General features: G+C 44.4%; 1 protein-coding gene across 2 annotated transcripts; it reads right to left on the bottom strand.

Moving 5' to 3' along the window:
• Window positions 1-281: 281 nt before the first annotated feature.
• On the bottom strand, window positions 282-16,952 carry LOC309960091 (interferon-gamma-inducible GTPase 10-like). Of its 2 annotated transcripts, none has more exons than XM_082836689.1 (2): window positions 16,832-16,952; window positions 282-1,775 (listed from the first exon to the last, which is right to left on the bottom strand). In XM_082836689.1, the coding sequence occupies exon 2, from the start codon at window positions 1,753-1,755 to the stop codon at window positions 511-513; it is 1,245 nt and encodes a 414-aa protein (XP_082692815.1). In that variant the 5' UTR covers window positions 1,756-1,775; window positions 16,832-16,952; the 3' UTR covers window positions 282-510. The 2 variants fall into 2 exon arrangements, 1 of the variants encoding a protein (XP_082692815.1); XR_014326117.1 differs by lacking the exon at window positions 282-1,775 and adding an exon at window positions 5,899-6,092 and having other exon boundaries at window positions 16,832-16,927.
• Between the last annotated feature and the right edge of the window lie 356 nt (window positions 16,953-17,308).

Genomic DNA, 17,308 nt, shown 5'->3' with positions numbered 1-17,308 from the left:
CTGTCTTCTTCTACCTGCTGTGGTTCCCCATACACATCATCAACTGTTCACTTGGCCATATTCCCATAGTTGTGTATTTTCCCTTATTTTGATGAGGATGGTATTGAAATGATGACGGGGGATAATAATTCATAAAAAGCCAATAGATAACAGTTATCATAATTATTACCAAATGTTTATTATCAGAGTAAAACTTGCAAATGAAAAATACCTTATAACACCAGGAGATTAATGAAAGTTATATGGTGCATATCTGTCATGATTAGAGCAAAATAGCTTAGAGAGTACAGAAAAGAGGTTATGGTCAAATTTCCTTTACTTAGCAGTGTAGCATCAATGTGGAGCAATTGTCTTTTTCCAACAGTGAGACAATCTTTTTACTTTAGGGTAGTGTTGGCCTTGGTGGTGGGTAGAAGAGGATCCTGCTCCCACCCAGAGAACACAAGACCTGAGGCCCTTTTGTTATTCGGTTAGGCAACTCTACCCATCTCTGCCTCATTCTCTTAGACTTCAGCTCTCTAAAGTCTTATGCAACAGCATTTTAACATCATCAGCCACTGTATTGATGAATTTCAAACGTAAAAAATATACTTTCAAAAATTGAAAGATAGAAGATCGGAGTCCTCCGTTCACTGAGCAAAAGGATTCAGCACATTTCATGGCCTTTGCTGCTATACTGTCATTCTTCACAAATAACCAGAAATCCAAGGACTTTGTGGAGCTCTTGATCTCTTGCACAGATGTGCCCAGTTTCTGGGCAATCTCTTTGACTGACTGCTCATCCAAACCAAAATAGCTTCGATAAAGGTTCAAGCACTTCTCCTGTTTAGGCAAGTCAAAGCCACTGAAGAAGGCCATGAAAGGGACGATGGCCAAAGCGGCTGATTTCAGGGCATTCAGCCAGATCTTCTCTTTGAGGATAACTCTCTTCACCTCAATGAAAGCATCAGACAAATTGGACAACTGGAGCACAAAGGTGTAGCGCTTATGTGCAGGGAGATCCTGCAGCAATGTCTCCTGCAGTCTTGGGAAATCAAACTTATCCGGGTGAAAGTTGGAGACCAGGAAGACACACGGATTAGATACTCCGAGGTTGCTGAGAATAGCCAGGTAGTCATCTCGGATCTGCTGAAGGACTCTCTCCTTTTTGAAGGATATGGGTTTGCTTTTCTCTTCACTGTGTAATTCAACATCCACCATTGTTCTAACAAAGTAGAAATTCTTCCCCTTCTCCTTGATTTTCTGGGCCAGGAGAGCATCATTTGAGCTGAACCGTAAGGAAGAAATAATGATGAAAAAGTCATAGTCATCATCTCCCACAATTTCTAGATAAGGATCTGGAAGGGAATTGGGAGTCCCAGTTCCAGGCAGGTCCCAGAAGGTCACACTGGGATATTTCGGATGTTGATAGGGGGTTTTCTTCATGGTGGTTGGCACAACTCCAACGTGAGCAGATCCCTCCTCTTCATGACCAAGACCTAGCAGGGCATTGATGAAACTGGACTTCCCAGAACCAGATTGCCCGATCACAGCCACATCCAAGGGAGCGTTCTCAGAGTTCTGAAGTGCTTCCTGGATCTCTTCAACCACCTCTTTTAGCTTCCCCTCCTGAAAGGCTCTTTGAATACGTTCAACACTTTCCTGAGAGAGGATCCCCACTGCCTTGCTGATCAAGGTGGAGTAGTGAGGGACACATTTTTGGGCCAATTGCTCAAAATTCTTTCCTGACAGGAAATAGGAGGTGAACCAATCCATGCCAGTTAACCCTGGATGATCTGTGGAAAAGGAAGGGAATAAGGAGGTAAGGTGAATGAAGCAGCAGAACAGGCAGGTTCAGCTGAGGAAACACAGTGGTCTCAACAGATCGGTCCCATCTCTCACACTTACTCATGTTACTACAGTTCATTTATTTTTCCTGATGACTTTTGTTTCCATTGCTACAGAAAAGACTACCTGTTTTCTAAGCTGATGATTTATATGTTCCAGGAGTCAGGACAATGTAGAGACAGAATAATGGCCCCTAAGATGTCCACTTCCTGAACCCCAGAACCTGTGAATATGTTACTTACATAGCGAGAAGCACTTTGCAGATGTGATTAAGTTAATGATCTTCAGATGGAAAAATTATCTTGGTTTGTCCACATGGGTTAAATATAATCACAGGCATCCCTATAAGAGTGAGGCATGGCCAAATGCAGAAAAGAAGATGGGATAATAGGAACAAAGGTTGTAGTGAAGATGGAGGGAGGGCAACGAGCCAATGAATGCCAGGCAGTGTCTCGAGCCTGGAAAAGACAAGAAAATGGAGTACCTCCTGGAGCCTCCAGAAGGAACCGGTCCTACTGACACTTTAATTGTAGCCCCTTAAGATTCATTTTGAATGCTCACCTCCAAAACTATAAAAGAATGAATGTATATTGTCTTAAGCCACTAAGTTTGTAGTAATTTGTTACAGAGCAATGGGAAACTAATATAGACTGTCTGTATTTTCCTGAAACCTGAATACAGAGCCCAGCACCTTTCCATTCTGCAGGAAGAATCACTTAGGCCAACACATTAGTGAGCACAGACGACTTCCAGAAAGACCTTCACTTCCAATAACCTACAGCAAATCAGGACAGGACTTGCCTTGTGGGAGAGGCAGGAGAAAGAGACAAGCCCATCAGGTGGCCTGCCTGCCAGGATGTATGTTCCATAAGGTGAAAAACCAAGAACATAGTCATTGTGGTAATAGTTACCCCATGGCAGCTTAATGTCTATTTACCTCACTTTATGGACCAGTTTGGGTGGAAGTTAAAACATGTGACAGGAAGTTGCAGAGGAAGTAAATAAGAGCTCTAATTTTCCCTATCCAATTCAGCACAGTTTTGAAACATGGGCATCTGATTAAACCAAGGCAATTTAAAGAAATTATTAATATGATATTGATGACACCTCCTATCATTCACTATGAGTGAGGAAAGTTATACCAAGAGACTGTGATTTAAAAAATATTTAGGACTTCCTTGGTGGCGCAGTGGTTGGGAGTCCGCCTGCCGATGAAGGGGACGCGGGTTCGTGCCCCGGTCCGGGAAGATCCCACACGCCGCGGAGCGGCTGGGCCCATGAGCCATGGCCGCTGAGCCTGCGCGTCCGGAGCCTGTGCTCTGCAAAGGGAGAGGCCACGGCAGTGAGAGGCCCGCAGGGGTGTGCTGAACGCCCTCCACCCCCATTCTACATATTGTGTAAAGACAATTTTTTTTAAAAAGTAAAATCATTACTATCAAAAAATATTAAATGAATACATGTTAAGGATTTTATTTAACTGATCACTAATGAAGGAAATAAGCAGATGTTAATGCTAGTTGAAAGGAGAATACAAAAGAAGAGACACATTTATAGCTCAGGAATATTGAAATGAATGTCAAAGTGAGACAAGAGTGCTGTCTTCTAAGAAGTTGGGAAGACTATTGAACCTCAACAGACAGATTGTATTTCTGTATGGGTATGGACTAAATGTGTCCCCATAAATCCATAGATAAAATGTAATGCTCAAAGTGATTTTATTAGTAAGTGGACCCTTCGAATGTGCCTAGGTCATGCAGGCAGAGCCATCATGAATGGATTAGTGCCCTCATAAAAGAGACCCCAAATAGCTAGTTTAACCCTTCTGACATATGAGCTTAAACAGAAAAGACATTCATCTAGGAAGTGTGTTCTCATCAGACACCTAATCTACATGTGCCTTGATCTTGGTCTTTCATCCTCCAGAAGTATGAGAAATAGATTTTTCTTCATAAGGCACCCAGTCTGTGGTATTTGGTTATAGCCTGCACAGAGTAAGGAAATGGCGAAGAAATGAATTATTTTGCATTGCTATTAATTACCAAAACTCAAAGAGATTTAAATATCTCTGTGGTAATGAAAGGCTAGAATCAGAAAACCCTGAGTGTGCATTAAACATTACATAGTTTACTACTGGAGAAACCAGTAAACATTCTGTTGCCCCAAATTTTCTTACAACTTTCTCAAAGAAAGAAACAAAGAAAAAAAGAAAGAAAAAAGAAAGAAAGGAAAGGCTTCTTCAGACACAGGGGTTGTCTGTTCTTCAAAGAGGTTGGCATGAACAGCTGGATGGAATTCCAGCTCTCCACCAGCCAGCCCTGTCCTCAGCCCTCCAAGCACAAAGCTGGCCTTGGCCACTGCAGGTATAGAGCATGTTTTCCAGAGAGAAAACAGACTTCCTATGACAGAGATCAGATCCAAATGATTCCACTAAAACAGCAGAAAATGCTGAGACTGCGCAGGGCCATTCCCCAGAACTGTTCTCACCAGGAAATGCAGACACAGTGTGCTCCTGTGCTCACTGTAGAGAACAAACGTTAGCAAACCTCAGCTGCCTGAGTAATGAGGCCCAGAACGGGGAGGCGTCAGGAAGTACAATACCTTCTAACCTGAGCCTCTCCCTCTGGAAAATCTGATCGATATTTGAGAACCCACATTTCAAGGAGGAAATGGGAGGACCTGCCATACCCTGTATGGTATATTTTCATGTATATTTTATACATTATAAAAATAAACAAAGTATATTTAATGCTGTACTCGGGTGCTGGCTGGCATAGGGATAAACCAACTGACCCACAGAACACAATACCAAAATCCCTGTCTTGGACTCAGGCATGTGTGGAATTATGTTGAAACGGAGACATATGGGTTGGCCAAAATGTTCGTTCGGTTTTTTCCATAAAATGGCTCTAGTAGCACTTAGTTGTCTTTAACTTCATTTGAAAAAATTTTCCTAGCGTGTATGTGACAGCTGTCATATCAGTGTGCATTTAAAAAATGACATCAGGGCTTCCCTGGTGGCGCAGTGGTTGAGAGTCCGCCTGCCGATGCAGGGGACGCAGGTTCGTTCCCCCGGGACGGGAAGATCCCACGTGCCGCAGAGCGGCTGGGCCCGTGAGCCATGGCCGCTGAGCCTGCGCGTCTGGAGCCTGTGCCCCGCAACGGGAGAGGCCACAACAGTGAGAGGCCCGCGTAACGCAAAAAAATAAATAAAAATAAAAAATGACATCAAAATTGAGTTTTTGTGTAGCCATTTTAATATTGAAGATGGAAGAAAAAAGCAACATTTTTGGCATATTATCCTTTATTATTTCAAGAAGGGTAAAAATGAAACAAACGCAACAACAACAAAAAAGATTTGTACAGTGTATGGAGAAGGTGCTGTGACTGACTGAACATGTCAAAAGTGGTTTGCGATGTTTCGTGCTGGAGATTCCTCGCTGGACAATGCTCCACGGTTGGATAGACCAGTTGAAGTTGATAGCGATCAAATCGAGACATTAAGTGAGAACAACCAATGTTATACCATGTGGGAGATAGCCGACATACTCAAAATATCCAAATCAAGTGTTGAAAATCATTTGCACCAGCTTGGTTATGTTAAGCGCTTTGATGTTTAGGATCCTTACATAACTTATGCTAAAATAAACCTTCTTGACCATATTTTCACATGTAATTCTCTACTTAAACGTATCTTTTTTAAAATAAATTGTGGTAAAAAATAAATAAATAAATAAATTGTGATGGGCGATGAAAAGTGGATACTGTACAATAATGTGGAATGGAAGAGATCGTGGGGCAAGTGAAAGGAACCACAACCAACTGCACCAAACGCTGGTCTTCATCCAAAGAAGGTGATGTTGTGTATATGGTGGGATTGGAAGGGAGTCCTCTATTATGAGCTCCTTTTGGAAAACCAAACGATTCATTCCAGCAAGTACTGCTCCCAATTAGACCAACTGAAAGCAGCACTCGACGAAAGCATCCAGAATTAGTCAACAGAAAACGCATACTCTTCCATCAGGGTAATGCAAGACCACATGTTTCTTTGATGACCAGGCAAAAACTGTTACAGCTCAGCTGGGGAGTTCTGATTCATCTGCCGTATTCACCAGACATTGCACCTTCAGGTTTCCATTATTTAGGTCTTTACAAAATTCTTTTAATGGAAAAACTTTCAATTCCCTGAAAGACTGTAAAAGACACCTGGAGCGGTTCTTTGCTCAAAAAGATGACAAACTTTTGGGCAGATGGAATTATGAAGTTTCCTGAAAAATGGCAGAAGGTAGTGGAACAAAAGGGTGACTATGTTGTTCAATAAAGTTCTTGGTGAAAATGAAAAGTGTGTCTTTTATTTTTACTTAAAAACTGAAGGCACTTTTTGGCCAACCCAGTACATGGAATGTCAGTGAGTAAAGAAGGCTCTATCAAGTAAATGGAGCTGTACAAACTGGTTTTGCATTTGGAGAATGTTACAGATTCCCTACCTATATCACTTTTGATAATCAACTCTAGAGGAAGAGTAAAGATCTAAACTTCAAATAGAAAACTCTATTAGAAAATATAGCAGATCTTAGGGTACAGAAAAAATTTTTAAACAAGATACCCAGAAGATAACTGCATAAATAAGATTGACAAATGGGGTGCCTTAGAGTACATTAAAATGAAAAGTTTCTGTTTATGAAAATAAATGCTTCAGGGCAGCAAAAATTCTCCAGACATGTGGAGAAGATATTGGCACAAATGTCGTAAACTAAAAATCAATACTAAGAAGGTATTTTTAAAATGCCAGAGATCACTAAGAAGCAAAACAAACCAGTATGGAAGTGCAGGGCATGGGGGGAAATGAACAGATCTTTCTCAGGAAAACAAAAAAAACAGGTGTGGTCAATAAGCACACAGAAAGTTTAGCATCCTCCTTAGTAATGAGGCAAATGCAAAACTGTGCACAGTGAGATGACATTGTACGTCAATTCAACTGGAAAAATTTTAAAGTTGGACGATATTGAGTACTAGGGAGAATGTGAATCAGTAGAATCTCTGAAATATAGCTGCTGGGAATGTAAAATCAATACAATCACTATGAAAAAATATGGATTAATTTTATTAAATTGTACATTCGTGCACCTTAGGACCCAGCATTTCCACTCCTAACATGGTACCTAGGAGTCACTGTGCAAAAATGTACAGGGAACATGTAAAATGTGTTCCTAACAGCAGTCTTCATTATTGTGAGAAAGGAGAGGATAGCCACTGACAGAGAATGGATAAATAAATTGAGCTCTACAACACTGATCCATTGTTATACATAGGTAAATAAATCTTAGTAACGCAACACTGAGTTTAAAATAAATAGAATTTAGTAGAAATGGTAGAAAAAAATAGTAGGAAAAAAGAATACTCTTTAAATAAATCTTCAAGAAAACACAAAAAAATATGGCTTAGGCATGCGTATGTAAGGGATCACACAACAAATGACAGAAAGGAATCGTAAATACATACTTCATGACGTTGCTGAACAAGGGCTGGTGACAGAGTATGGAGTAAATAGGAACACATAGGTAAGTATAGTTATTGAAGATGTTCTATTTCTTGGGACGGTTGTTCAGTGTGTAGGTGATCATCATATAAGTAAACAAAGGACTTTAAAAAGAAAAATATCTCAGTTCTTTCAAATTGGTGCTGCATATATTCTTTTCTCTGCAGTCAGTCATGAATCTCTCCCTACTTCCATAGTTTGGGAGCATCAGAGAAATACTCTGTCTGACACATAGAGAGAATCAATGCTATGATGGAAGAAAGACAGAAAAATCATTGAGGGAGGAGGTGGGGACAAGAGAGGTTGTCATTCCAGGCAGAAAGAACTGCAAGGCAAAGATGAAAGATCACAAATGAATTTGACAGCTAGCTGTAGATGCAGATGAACACATACAGACACCCAATTAAAAACTTCAGTTTTAGGGGCTTCCCTGGTGGCGCAGTGGTTGAGAATCTGCTTGCTAATGCAGGGGACACGGGTTCGAGCCCTGGTCTGGGAGGATCCCACATGCCACGGAGCAACTAGGTCCGTGAGCCACAACTACTGAGCCTGCGCATCTGGAGCCTGTGCTCCTCAACAAGAGAGGCCGCGATAGTGAGAGGCCCACGCACCGCAATGAAGAGTGGCCCCCGCTTGCCACAACTAGAGAAAGCCCTCGCACAGAAACGAAGACCCAACACAGCAAAAATAAATTTAAAAAAAAACAAAAACAAACTTCAGTTTTGGGACTTCCCTGGTGGTCCAATGGTAAAGAATCCACCTTCCAATGCAGGCGACACAGGTTCGATCCCTGGTCAGGGAACTAAGATACCACATGCCGTGGGGCAACTAAGCCTGCGTGCCACAACTACTGAGCTCGCGCACCCCAACTAAAGAGCCTGCATGCCACAAACTACAGAGCCCATGTGCTCTGGAACCCCCATGCCACAACTACAGAGCCCACGCACCCTGGAGCCTGTGCGCCACAAATAGAAAAGAGAAAACCTGCGCGCCACAACTAGAGAGAAGTTCGCGCACCACAACGAAGAGACTGTGCACCACAGTTAAAGATCTCGCATGCCTCAGCGAAGATACCACGTGCCACAACTAAGACCCAACGTAGCCAAAAAATAAATAAAATAAAATAAAAGACATCAGTATTAATTAAAAACACCACTCAGAGTTCCCCAGGGCTGGGCTGGTCCTGATTGTGAGGGTCACTCTGAGTCTGGCACCCCATTTCATAGGCTCTGGCCTGGAGAGGCCATTGCTCAGTGATGCCCCTCAATGTACACCTCATGGTCCATAGTCAGATTTTCTAGCCCTAAGTCCACTGAGATCACATGAACCTTCCGCAGGACAAGAGGTGACACAGCATGTCATGGTCACTACTGTGTACCTACCAAATGGAATTGTTTCTTGGACTCAAGCACGGCTTCTGCCTTTGCAGGAGAAACTCCTAACAGGTCCCATCAGAAGTCTGTGAGTCTCTGGCAAGGTGGCTTCTCCCTGCACGGAGTAGGAACCCAAAGTAGGATCTGGGTAGAGTCCACAAGAGACATATAAAGGTTGCTGATTGCACTTTAGGTCCACACTTTGAAAACCTTTTCTAGGTTTGGGTTCTGCTTTCAGGCTAATCTGTCTATTAGATGCCTGAAATCGTTTGAACCTGGGCTCAAAGGAATTCCCAAGGTCCAGGCAGGCAGCCAAATTCAGCCTCTTTCTTGGTTGTACCGCCTCCTCTCATGTTTCTCCATCTTCTGGCAGGCCCTCAACCCATGTGATGTTTGCATGGTCATCACTTCACCACCAGGATCTGGGCAGGCTGGAGAGCTGAACAAGAGACTGTGTCAGGCCTGTATCTGAGACCAGACTAGGCCTGGGAATACTAGCAAAGCAAAACAGGGAACAGGAGAAAAGGGAAGGAGGACAGGCCTTAAATGCTTTGCCTAAAGCCCTCAGGCTGGGGTGTGGGCCAGCAGGGTTCAGGTTGAGTTCCTCCAGAAAAATCCTCTGCAAGTGGCTTAACTAGAAAAGTGTTGCTAAAGTTGAAAATGGGTGTGGTCCTTCCATTACCTTGCAAATATTTACTGAGCTTTTCAGTTGCAATTCGGCCCTGTTCTGTGGATGACTGACAAGACTAGGCCTCTAATATCTCGGTCTCCTTAGGTCATCACACCTTCAGGACAGGGAAGTTATTCCTGGACATCAATAAGGTCTCTGAAGTGCACAGAGGCAAAACACACATGTCCTGGTTGGAGGAGGGGAGGAATGTCTCAGGAAATATCCTGTCTCCTGGTCCCACTCACGTAAGAAAAATTCCAATTGGTCTCATAAACAATCTGCAGACTCTTACAGAGTTGAAATCTCCCCTGCCCTGGCTCAGTCCCTCCACCAAGTGAGATAGCTGCAGCAGGGACAGGAAAAGAGTCAGCTTCTCCCTTTTTCTTCCTCCTACTGACCCTGTTACAAGGATGGGAACAATAAAGAGTAGGAAAGACACACTCAGGTAGGACAGGTGCAATCCCACTGAAGCCCCTAGTGTGGTGACTGTCTCTCACGTAGGTGGGGCCATGGGTGGCTCACACTGACATCCCCATTGGGATCTCAGGGACAGGCACAGCCCAGACCTGCAGGCCTGCTACCTCCTCCTTAGAGTTGGGCAAGGTGGGTAGCCCCAGCCTCTTACCTCCTGATATCATCTTACCCAGAAAAGAACATCCAGCCCTCACTGTTGGCCACACCCCTTGCAACAAGTTCACTAAAGTGATCTTTGCCTCTCCCTTTCCTCAACCTTTCAACTGTCTTCTTCTGACCCAGGGAAGGAATCAATGGTGGCTAAACTGAATTCACAATCTCTTAGATGCATAAGAATTTCCTATCTTATTATTGACGTTTGCAATCTCTGCCCAAACCTTGGAAGCATTGTAATCCTTGAAAAATTTCTAACTCTGTTACACTCACACAGTCCTCTGTCTGGGGCCTCTCTCCTGCCCACAGAAGACTTGGGGAGCTTTTCCCTCTGATCTGAGAGCGAGCACATGACAATCACTAGGATGTTAGGCAGATGCCCAGGGTCACCTGGCCAGTGGTGAGCATTGCTGGGTCTCAGGCCCCCAGCAGGTGCATTGACAGCAGGTAGGGGTCAGAGCTTGCAGTCGGCAGTGGTGGATGGAGAATACGCACTCTGAGCAAAGCTGGTGGTAGCAAGTGAACCCAAGTGCTGAGTGAGCTGGGCAACACCAGGGAGCATCTCTGCAGACAGTGTCCTGAGCCTCAGGAAAGGGCAGGGTCTGAGTGACGGTGAAGCTGAATGTGGACATAGGACGGAGCTGAGGACCAAATCCGAGGACATGGCTCTGGAGGGAAGCAGCAGGGCTGGACCCAGGACACCCCAACTCTGTGCTTGGCCTCTGTGCACTGACTTGACATTGATGCCTTAGAGTCTAGCTCAGGCCAGTGCCCCCTCCACTACGGAATGCAGAAAGGAAACTGGCACTCCTTTCCTGGACACCTAGAGTCATTTCCAGGAATAGAACTGAAACTTCCACTGCCTGAGTCCCCCTGGAGCTGGGGCCCTGCCAGCATTCAGATCTAGAAATAACCCAGCGGAGAGCTCCAGTGTCCCCGAGGGGCCGCTGAAGGAGAAAACTGCAGGACAACCAACTGTCCTTGCCAGCTCCCCTTCCCTCCTTTCCCGCAGCTCTCCCTAGGACAACCCCAACCCTCCACAATTCCATTTCTTCCTTCTGGAGCAAGCTGAGCTTGGATGGTCCCAGAAGGAATTGCCTCTGTTTGAGGAGAGGACTGTTCCCCAGGGAGGGGTGACATGCCAGGAGGGCCACTGACATCTGTCTCATCACCGTCACCCTCTGCTTCCACGGAGTGCGTAAGGGAGAGGGCTCCTAAGATGGAACTTGTTTGATAACTGTGCTACTGTTAAGGACATGAAAGGTGGAGCCCACACCAGGACAGGAGAACTTGGCATCAGGCTTACTCATTTCAGTGAGTTTTCATAGCAGAACCCCTCTCTGACATTCTTCAGGGACCACATCAGCCCACAAATACTTTGCTGCTTCAAACCCATCCAGCCCTCCAGTGTGGAGGCAGTGTGCCTCTCATCTCCACGTTCCTGGCATTTGGGGTCTTCTAATAGAGACCACACGTGTAGAAGGAGGGCAGGACGTGCCACTCATACGCTCTTAGCGTCTGAGCTGGAGAAGGAGCCGCTGGCCATTTCTGGGGCATCTGGAATTGTGAGTCCACTAGTTCTCCAGGGTGGACCTCCCATGGAATAGGGACCTTAGGTGGGCTTTCAAGGATGAGATGTCTAATGGGACATTTCAGTCCCCCTCAGTTTAATTGTGTATTAGCATTGGAGAAACTATCTCTATTGCAGGGTTCCAACTCTTCCCTGTACAGATGATGTTAGTGAGGTGGGAGCTTTACAAACACCGTCTCCCCAGATGTGTCCTGTTCAGTACCAGGCCCTTTGATGGTGTTGAGGCTTAGCATACTTTCCTGGAATAAACGAGCATGTTGATTTTCTGTCAGCCTTTCATGATAATGACCAAATGGGGAACAAACTTGGGGCTTGACATACATTGGATTCTGGGCTCACAGAAGTCCTCGATACCTCAGATTCCACATCTGGTGCAAGGTGGGCCACACTTCTCCATGGGTCCCTTTGGTTGGGACTGGGGATAATTGGGCATGTTGGGAGCTATATAGAAACCAGCACGGGAAATCCACTAATGAGTGGTTTTCATTCTGCTTGTCTGAAGTTGTGAAATCTATTGTGTGGGTTATAACAAGAGTTGTTGTTTTTTTTTTTAAAGTTACCCACTGGAATTGAATAAAGTGAAGAGACGGCAAATTCTGTGGTAAGATCTCTTTTTCAGGTATGTGCCTGTGTCTGTGCATGTGTGTTGAGTATACTTGGTTCCTAGGCAAAATGCATCTTTTACTCCTGGACTCATTCATAACACTGGTGGTGGAGGGAGAATGTAAAGCCAGCATTAGGAGCAGTTGGGAAGGAGTGGACAATTGCCCAGACCTTCACCTAGAAGCAATCATGGAGCAGTCCTGTGAAATTAGGGATTTCTCCACATGTCACTTTCTGTCTGCTTGTTGTAAAATTTACTTTAAATGGATATATCCCCATGCTATTTTATAACCAAACTCTTAGATGGGGACCATTCCTACTATTTCAAGAGAAATTGAATGGATGCTTAGCTCTTAAGTGGTGGCAAAGGTGACATTAGTGCTGTGAACGGCTCTGAGCTTACTGAAAAGTCCTGTATCCATGGCTCACATTCAAACTGACCGCAAACCGCAGGTATTAACTTGAGACTCTGTGTGGCCTCAACTTAGTTGTTTAAGCAGAGAGTAACTGTGCTTAAGGATAATTGTATCCCATCTTACTCCACTGCCTAAAACCTAGTCTAGCCTCCCCTCTGATGTGAAGGCTTTGGGACTTGTGAAAATATAGTACCAGTAATATTGAGTTCATATCTTCAGAAACTATCACTTCCTTACAGAAGGGGTCTCAATAAGCCCAAAGCAATCACAGGGGAAATGAAAACAGCACGTGAACTGTCAAATAATTCCTTCCTTTACTTCTTTATTCTAGAAGCAAATCCTCGCTTTATTCTCTAAGCACAATCATTCTCTATTCTTTCCTTTATTCTCTAATCAAATTCTTATTGAGTGTCTGCTCTGTGCCAGGCACTGTCCCAGCCCTGGAGCTTCAGGAATGGAAATCATTGATTTCATAGAGATTGCTTTCCAGGGGAGAGACAGAGGAGTGAGAGAACCAAGTGAAATGTGGGCCAAGCTTGATGTGATCATCAGAGAAGATTAGATTGCTCCCCTAGAGACAAACACACAGATGGGGACAAGGGCAAGGAGATGGTGGATTGTGAAGATGGAAAGGGCCTGAGCTCTACCAGACCAAGACGAAACCAGCACCCGGCTGTGCAGTGTGCTAACCTCTGCACTGCCCTCAGAGGGAGGGAAAGCCTTCCCTGGTTCTCTGTCTCCGTGTTTGAGTCCCTCTTTTACAACAGCGTTGTCTGTACCCTACGTAATACTGTGTCCTTTTTATAATTAATAAATAATGGGATATACATTTGACTGACTGCTGTGTCAGAAAATATAAAGTAGATCTATGCACATCAACATAGAGAGATGCCCCCAATAATATTGAGTTTAGGAAGTAAGAAACTGACCTTGTTAGGGGTTTTAATGTTTTGTTACATAGGCACGGTTGAATAAGTCATTGACCACTGATGATTGAACTCAATCTCCAGCCCTCCTCCACTCCCTGAAGTTTGGAGGGAGGAAGGGTAGGAAGGAACTGAAACTGCCCACCCTTTAATTCTGGCTCGATCTTTCTGGCCACCAGCCCCCATCCTGATGCTCTGTAGGCTCCCTGCCCCAATAATCTCATTATCTTACAAAAGACATTCCTATCACTGAGGAAATTTCGACATTTTTAGGAGCTCCTTCCAGGAATTGTGGACAAAGACCAAATAGGTATTTTTATTATAAAACAGACTTTAAGCTCAATACTTTTTGTGGACAATTAAAGGGATAAACATAAAGCATTACTATATAGCTTTCATGGGTACATACATACATTAATATACATTAATAAGTATGTTCAAGATGAATATCCTGGCCCATATCAAATTGAAAAGACTGCGGTAGTCTGTGATGGGAAGAGAAGTAAACTAGGGGAAAGAGGAGAGAGATTTTTAAGGTGGATTTTAGAGTCACAAAAGGCAAGATAATTTGAAAATGGACACTCCTATCATTTCCCTAGAAGTGAAACCACCCAGTCCAGGGGTGAAGACCTTTACAAACACTGTCTCCCCTTGGGAACCCTAAAGAGAGGTGAGATGTGTAGCCTTAGGGAACCTCCTTGTTCCGTCTACTCAGTTCCCCCACATCTCCTCCAGCCCCTACGATACAAGACCACATACTCACTGATGACTCCTAGGTTTGCATGCACATCCCACACTTCTCTCATCAACTCCACACTCCAGACTGGTCCCTCCTGCAGGTAGCCCTCTGAGAAATGCCCTGAGGTGACCCCACACAAGCTCTCTCCTGCACGTGGCCTGGATCAGATGTATGGACCACACATCACCCCCTTCACCCCAACATACTCTCTGCCCAGCTCCTTCTTGGGCTTGCCTGCCACATCTTGCTAACCTGACTTTCACGTTTAGATATCTCAGGCTTGGGAAAGACCCAGTTCCCTGTCCTCTAGCTGTTCTCCCAAAGCTCCTGCTAAAACCCTCATTCTGAGTTTGAGGTGAGGAGCAGGCATCACCCTCCATCTTTGCCCTGGGGATCCCACACCGTAACATCTCCCTCAAAATATCCCTTCACAAATTCCCTCACCCCAACCCTTTTGTACCTGCTATTCAGGTGAGAGCTTTGACAGTGGTCTAACTAGTTTGTGGCCACCTGATTTGAAGTATCTTTGTGGTGGTTCACCTTGAAATGGAGCAGCAATTATTGCCATGTATGAGCCAATAGGGAGAAAGAAAGAATGAGTCCCATTCTGATGTTACACGGAGCATCAAGGACCTCAGCCTGGAGAGAGGGTATTTTGAATGTATTTGAAATGTGACCTTTAAGTCATAAAAACGAAGGGTACTAGAGCAATGAGAAGACATTTTGTTTCAAAGGTGAAAGAAAAATCAGATGAATGACCAGCGTAGGGGATATAATTGCCACCACAAAATGCTTCTCTAACATGAGGATGATTTTAGGTTGGTTATTTTTAAGAAACAGAAGACTCAGGAAGTTGTCCTTTTTACCTTCCCCTTAACTGCTTAAAAGCATTTAGATCGGGGGGGCTTGTTCCAAGAAGGGAGCTGTCACCAGAGGTAACTAAAAAGAATATGAGCTAGACATGTAGACTGGGAAATTTACCAAGGTCTATATGTTCACGTTCCTCTCTGTGTCCCATTGTCTTTACATGGCGGGTCACATACTTGTTTACCAAACATTTCCTCTTCCCATTACCCTGTGCCTTATCTTCCTCACCTTTGAAGCCCTATGCCCTTAGCCCCAACTCCTTTGCTCAGAATGAATATATAGCCTTGATTGCCTGACTGCCTCTGCACCCCATAATCTTCTGGAGCTCTCTTTCATAGGTATAGTAATTAAATTTGTTTTTTTCTCCCGTTAATCTGTCTCATGTCAATTTAATTCTTAGACCAGCCACAAAAACCCAGAAGGGCAGAGGAAAAATTTCTCCTCCCCAACACCATTTTGTTAAACTAAAGCAGGAAGTGGGTGTGGCCGACCACTCCTTGCTTTGTGTGCATGTCCCCCCACACAGTGTGATCTGAAATTGGGGTGCCCACAGCATAGGGGAGAAAATTTCCTGTCCCAAAATGTATCTCTTTGGCATAGGATTATTTTAGGATGATTATCTTTAAGAAAGAGCTTTTACTTTCCCCTTAACTGCCTAAAAGAACTTAGATAAAGGGCCTATTTCAGGAAGAAGAGCTATCACCAGAGATTTCTACTAAGACTATGAGCTAGTGTGGTAGACTTGGGGAAAATTCGCAAGGCCTGTTTGATCAAAGTCCTCTCTGTTTCCCATTGTTTCTGCAAGGCATGGCAAACAATTGTTTACCGAACATTTATTTTTCCATCGTCCTGTAAATTGACTTTCCTCTTCGAAGTCCCAGACTCCTATCCCTGCTCCTGAAATCTGAATAGCGTATAAGCCTCAATTGCCTGAATGCAGGTGTGCCTCACAATATGGAACCCCTGCACATACAAGTTAAATTTGTGTTTTTCTTCTATTAATCTGCCTCATGTCATTTTAATTCTGAAACCAGCCATAAGAACCTACAAGGGTAGAGGAAAATTATTTCCTCCCCTACAACAGGCTCAGTCCTCACCCTGCTCCACATACATGCGCCCTTTAGGTTATCTTAACCTGTCCCATGTTGTCCGGCACCCTCTATGTGCTGGCAACTGCCAAATTTATATCTCTACCCCAGGCATCTGTCCTGACCTCAGACCTAAATATCCTATTGTTTATACAACATCTCCTGTTTGTATGTCTAGGATGATCTTTAGTAACTGAACAAGACCAAACCTGTCTCAAGCCCCCATCCCTCTCTTCCCATAGTCTTATCCCTTTCAGGTAATATCAATGCCACCCCTCATTTGCACATGGGGCTGTCTGCATAATCTTCTTTCTCTCGCACTTCACATCCCCAATCCTGCAACCTAACAAATGTATCCAGAATCCAGTCGCTCCTCCCATTCTCACCACTATTGCCCTAGCCCTGGGCAGTTCTCGGCCCTCCCTCACTCCCTTAACCACCTGAAAAGGATGACCAGGCCTTCTGCACCAAACCACAGCTCTCCACCAGCCGCCAGCCCTGCCCCTCAGGTCTCCAAACAAAAAACAAGCATCCCATCCCTGCAAGTGCTAAGAGTTTGCTCACTCACCAGTTCAAGAGAGAAAAGACATTTCTGGTCAGAGCGCCGACCCGAATGTTTCCACTAAAACAGTAGAAAATGCAGAGTCTGCTGAAGTGCTCCCCGCAGCCCCCAGCACAGGAACAATCCAGAGAACTGTCCTCACCCAGATAAAGGCAGACACAGTAGAGAGCAAGGACTGGCAAACTTCGGTCCTGCCTGGGAAATGAGGCCCAGGATGGGAGGCAGCAGGGAGTACAATAGCCTCTGACTTGAGCCCCTCCCTTAGGAGGAAAAGATTGATAGTTGAAACTAACATTTCCAGAAATGAAAATGAAACCAGGGAAATCGTGTTTATGTCTTTCTCTACAGCACCACATTTTCCAGTAAAGAAAATACAAGAATGTGACTTCCAGAGGATCAGTGAGTAAGGAGAGGGCAGAGAGGTACTAGGGGTCAGGAAAGGCAGGTCTCTTAGGACCCCTGGGAGGTCACCTAGCCAAGACA

Source organism: Leucopleurus acutus, assembly GCF_964270905.1.
Source record: "Leucopleurus acutus genome assembly, chromosome: 3".
Taxonomy (NCBI): Eukaryota; Metazoa; Chordata; class Mammalia; order Artiodactyla; family Delphinidae; genus Leucopleurus; species Leucopleurus acutus.
Note: the sequence above shows the minus strand (reverse complement) of the source record. Positions and strands in the feature narration are given on the sequence as shown.